Below are 5,253 nucleotides of genomic sequence, written 5' to 3'. Positions count from 1 at the left end.
TGAGTTGTATGAGTCTCACACACACTGGACTGGTACAAAATGCTCGACTGTTCCATTCTCTCAGACCATGGCACACTGTCACATTTTTTCAGGAGATTTCCCTAAGAGCAGCTGTTTGCAAAATATTGCACTTAATCTGGGCGATCTGATGTTTTCTAGAAGAAAATGTACACTAACATGTATCTTTCCGCCTTCATATGATGGAGGGGGCGGTGGGCTGAATAGCAGTTTCTGTTAAAATCTTCTCTGTTTTCCTTTTTGTTATGTACACAGGGAAAGAGATTTAAAGGAAAGTGTCATCTGGGCTAAAGGCAGTGAATGGCATCCCCAAAGAGGCCAAAGATGTCAACTTTGAATGCTCTCACCTCAGTGGAAGTGTGGCCACTCTATTACCTTAGAACTTACTTTCAGTAAGATCCTAAGAGACATGTGGCGACCTTGACTCAGACACTGGATCTAATTTATTTTATTCCCCCTGGTCTTTCAGGGTCCTAAGAGGACATTCTCCATCTTCTTCCAAGTCATTTGTTCCCACTGATCTAACTGCCACCCACTTAGACCACATGCCATACCTTCTTCCTGCTTCCAGGGTTCCTATCTCAGTGCACGTTAGTTTAATAAACTATGAGCCTGTAGTCCTTCTCCGAGAAAAACACCCTGCAGGATGAGCATCATTTGTTTTCATTTACTGAATAAGCTTTGCAATCCCTCGCAGCCCTGTGAATAAAGTGAATCACATCCTCGAAAGCGGTTTCTCACAATTAAGATTTGCCGAGACACAAACTCCAGAGCAGTGCTCGCAGGACCCCGAATTAACGTTAAAACCATGATTTGAGGAGGGGTTTGGAAGCATTTCTGTATGCTTTGAAGGTGGGGCATTCGATAGCCTGTGAAGAGGAAATCAGGTGTGCGGCTCCCTGGGGGTGAGGAGGCAAAGCCCCATTCATAAACCCTCGTGTTTTACCACCTAAAGTGCAACAGAACACCTAAGTCAGACTTCTGACGGATAAATGGGTGTGTGATGAGATTTCCATGTTACGAAGAGTCACACGTAATTGACCACTGTGGACACTGGGTACATACGGGACTATGGGCATCTGTGGACAAGAAGGGCAGATTACTCGGGATTTCCTGTGCTTCCATGGGCCACAAGTGTTCAACACAGCCAGCGCCTGTGCTCCGTCCCGTCCCCAAGTCGTGGCACATCCTTGCTGCATACAGGACTCAGGGAAAACGCACCACTGGCAACAGTAAAGCTCAATTTTGAAAGACGCTACAGAGCTTGAAAACCCTTTTTCTTCTGGATCACTAGTTATGCAGGTGGTCAATAATCAGAGGTTTACTACGCTGGGCTAGTCAGGCGGGCAGGAAATCTGGTCTGATTAAGGCAGAGAGCAAGGTGGGGAGAGCTCGGAAACAGAGTCACGTTAACCAAGCAGAGGGCTGAGTTGGTAACTGCTACCAAGTTCAGAGACTTGGAATTATTTACAATGCACAGCCCAGTCCTCCTCGTAATCTCCCGTCGGCACCACCTCTTTTTAAAGTTTGGGAGAATGCACAGAGTTTTCTTTAAAATAACAACTTGAAAGAACTGGAGGACAGCAAGCAGCGAGCCTCATCTTGGTATTATTATCCTTTCTATGGCACACAGAATATGGTCCCAGTTTTTACAAAATATTGCAAGAAGAGTCACAGCAAAGAAGGTGCCAACAATGTGGAAGCGGCTCTTCATCATGGGCGAGACGAACTTGGTGATGGTAGACACGCACACCAAGATCACAGTCATGAAGGCCAGGACCACGTTGATGCACTTGCCCAGGAGAACTTTGGCATTCACGGTGTCCGTCTGCAGCACCTGCTGCTCCTGCTGGTGCAGCTCCAGCTTTGAGATGCGAGTCTGGCAGGACTCCAAGGCCCCCTGGATGTCCCGCGAGCGCTCCTAGGCCTGGTAGGCCACCTTGTCCTCGATGCTGGCCAGCTCCTGTTTCAGGTTGGCTGTCTCGTGCTGATGCAGGTCCGTCATGTCATGGAGCTGGTCTTCCAATCACTCGTACCTGTATCTCTCCTCTTGCAGGGTCTGAGAAATAAAACCATATTCTCTCTTAAACTGCACCTTCAGCACCTCGATGTCCTCAGCCAGCTGTGCCTGGGTGTCCTTGATCTCCCACAGCTCCTCCAGGATCATGGTGAGCTTCCCCTGGCTGTCCAGCGTGCCGGCTCCGCCAGCCCGGACGACTGGTTCCCATTACTGTCGGTGGAACCCGAGGTGCCACTTGAACACTCGTCGTCACTGCCATACTTGGGCTTGTTCACAATGGTCGCGCTGCCCCCGTAGACCCTGGCACTCGCCTTGGGCCTAAACTCCTCTAAGGAATTTTTTAAGTGAGCGATGTTGTCGGCGCTGCCAAACTTATTACGGATTAGGTTGGCAAACTCCCTGGACTTATTAAAGACGAACACGGAGGGAGTGAGGGACACCCCTGGCATGCCCGATTTACCGCTCTCCATGTTGCCGGGCGCCGTTCGAGACTTGGCGTGGGCATCTTTCAGAGAGTGCTGGATGTCCTCCAGGTGGTCTTTGGAAAAGTCCTTTGAGCTTTTGGAGGCTCCGTTCTGTTCGATCTCCTTGAGCTTTCTATGATACTTTTCTAACTTCTGCAGCTGGGCGATCGAGTGAGCTGACTTCTGATTCTTCTTCTCAAAGACTTGCTTGATCCGGCCGGCCTGCTGCTTGTCCGCGCTGCTGACCAGCTTCAGATACTCCGCCGCGTTCCCATCACGGGACGTCTGCTCTATTTTTATCTGCTCTGTTACCTTTAGGATTTTCTGCTTCAGGCTGTCCGCGCTGAGTTTGACCTTGTGGAAGTCCAGGATGCCATCTGGTACGTCGAAGTTGAGGTTGGTGTCTGAGCCCCCTCGGCGTATGTTGAGGGGCAGGCTTACGGTATTCATGTCATGACGCTCTACCTGAAAGAGACATGGCAGGAGTGCTTTCAGATTTGAAGTCAGAAGGACAACGACCGTGACAGAATCTGTACACACACAGCAGCCATACTTCAAGTCCCAGATTTTCAAACTGCAAGTGTTCACAAGATAAAAACTCCCTACTCTCTTCGCAAGTTGAACACAGGATAGTCCCACTCTTTCCTGCATCCCTGTGTGCTAACCAACTGTGAGATCCAGATCTCCTAGGGTACCCAACTTTCTCTCTGACTAGATGACAGCTTTCAGTTGCCAGGGTAGAAAACGCATAAGGGAACGAGGTGACCAGTCGGTTCTGGCTTCCCAAAGTACCAGGTAATCGGGATGCCCGCCACGACCCCTTCACTGGGAACTTCACCCCGTCTCTTGCAGCGGTCCCGGCCCGGGTCGGAGTAGGTCCGGTCCACGGTGAGCGGGGTGTCGCTGCCCGGCATCTCGGCGCCCGCGCTGGCAACTTTCCCGTCCCCCGGGGCCGCCACGCCGCGAGCTGCCCGCCATACTCGGGCTCTCCCCGGGAGCCGCGGTCGAGGGGGCGGCGCGGGCTGCCTCAGCTGTCGCCGCCACCGCCGTGGGGTGGGCGGGCTCAGGTGCCAATCTTTAAGGAAAAAAAAATCCTTAAATTAAGTTTCTTTTGGCTTGAATATAACATGACTAATATTTTCTCTTTCTGGGGGTCAGAACATCTGTAAAAAAAAGAAGCTCTCCACCCTGTGTTACAAAGCTTTTTAAAATAGGACAACTGTAAGCTTAATTTCAGGTTGGTTGCAATTTCTGTAATCTTGCACTTTCTATTTGTTTCATTTGTAAGGACTTGTGAAACTTTGCTGAAAGGTGCTAGGGGTCAGCACAAGACTTGGTAGAGACAAACCAGTGTTTAACTTAAGTGATATGGATGGATTTTTTTTTCTTTTATAATAATTCTGCTCAGAAATCACTTGATATAGCATGGACTTTAACACTTTGTATTCCATCTGAAGGACTCTGTTATTGGAGAAATCAGAATGATGTCAAACAAGACTTCTTCCCTTAGGACGTGTTCCCTCAGTTAGATACCACTTTACTCCCAGAAAACTGTACAGTTTTCTATACTTTTTCAAGGGCTGAACATTCCAGCTTTCAGATGTTTGTCATCATTTGTACCCACTTTCTTTAATTCCAGTATATAGCATCAGGAGACCGCACCACAGTGGATCTGCTTTCTCACGCTTTAGGTTGCAAGATAGCTCTGAGAATTTTCCTTAGTTGAATCTTAACTGTCAGTTAAATATTTTTCTAGCCTAAACTATGCAAAACTCAGATTATCTTCACACTAAATATGATTTATTACAGGTTTGTGTTCCCTATGGATGTTCACTGCTCACGCTGTAATTGTTTTCCCTGCTAGAGTTATGGGTTTGAATCACGGTCATAATACCTAGTTAATTACACAAATGAAGATAAAGTAGGAGAGTCTGATTATCTAAAAAGAAGAACCAATAATTAGGCTAGAGAAAAGCTGGAATTTTTTATAGAGGAAGTTTTGCCCAAATAGGAACTCAAAAGTTATTTATCTTTAAGTTTTTATTTATTCTCCTTCTATTAAAAGCAGCAGGAACAGCATAGCTCAGCACGCTAACTCCCCCTAGCTATATGCTGTTCCAGTAATTTGCTGCATGCAGCCCTAATGTCTGCAGAGAACTCAGGACTGTGTGGTTATTATTGAGTTAGCTTGCGTAATTTCCCCTAAAACAAATACCTCAAACTGAAGTCTTCATCGTAAAAGGGATAGAAATTTTTCCTTCAAAGCTTATCCTGCTGAGAATTTTATTGATTCCTTCTTTTCCTCCTCTTACAGTTTCCTTCCTGGCCCACCTACTGTAATACAACCCACGCTGTCACTGTATCAAAGTGCACGTTATTTTATTGTAGTTTGAATCAAATTCAGAGTAAAAGCTACATAGAGTTTTGATATTAAAAAATACGTAAATCAAATATTATCATTCTTATTATATAGATGAGGCATTTCAGGAACAAAGAGATCAAATAACTTGTCAAAAGCCCCAAAGGCAGTTATAGAATGTCACATTATTCAGTTAGCCTAGCCCCGTTGGAAAATGTAATTCCACTTTTCCACGTTCTCTGTTTGATGTTTGTTGTTGTTAATGTTGTTTCTCTGTTTGTCTCATGTTTGTCTGATGCATTTTCAGTTGGCCAGCACTTTCCATGGCCTATAACCTGGAGTGGCTCTCCTTTCCTACTAGTTCTCCAGCACTCACACTGGATTCAGATTTA

At 46.5% G+C, this 5,253-nt stretch overlaps 1 protein-coding gene across 1 annotated transcript; it reads right to left on the bottom strand.

The window, feature by feature from the left end:
- Window positions 1-1,615: 1,615 nt before the first annotated feature.
- On the bottom strand, window positions 1,616-3,467 carry LOC124245120 (transmembrane and coiled-coil domain protein 3-like). The gene is given in 3 exon segments (XM_046672322.1): window positions 1,616-2,226; window positions 2,229-2,966; window positions 3,341-3,467. Coding segments are annotated over 3 exon segments (1,425 nt in total). The 5' UTR covers window positions 3,417-3,467.
- Window positions 3,468-5,253: the final 1,786 nt, after the last annotated feature.

Source organism: Equus quagga, chromosome 9 (assembly GCF_021613505.1).
Source record: "Equus quagga isolate Etosha38 chromosome 9, UCLA_HA_Equagga_1.0, whole genome shotgun sequence".
In the NCBI taxonomy this organism is placed as follows: Eukaryota; Metazoa; Chordata; class Mammalia; order Perissodactyla; family Equidae; genus Equus; species Equus quagga.
This window is presented reverse-complemented; position numbering and strand designations above follow the sequence as displayed.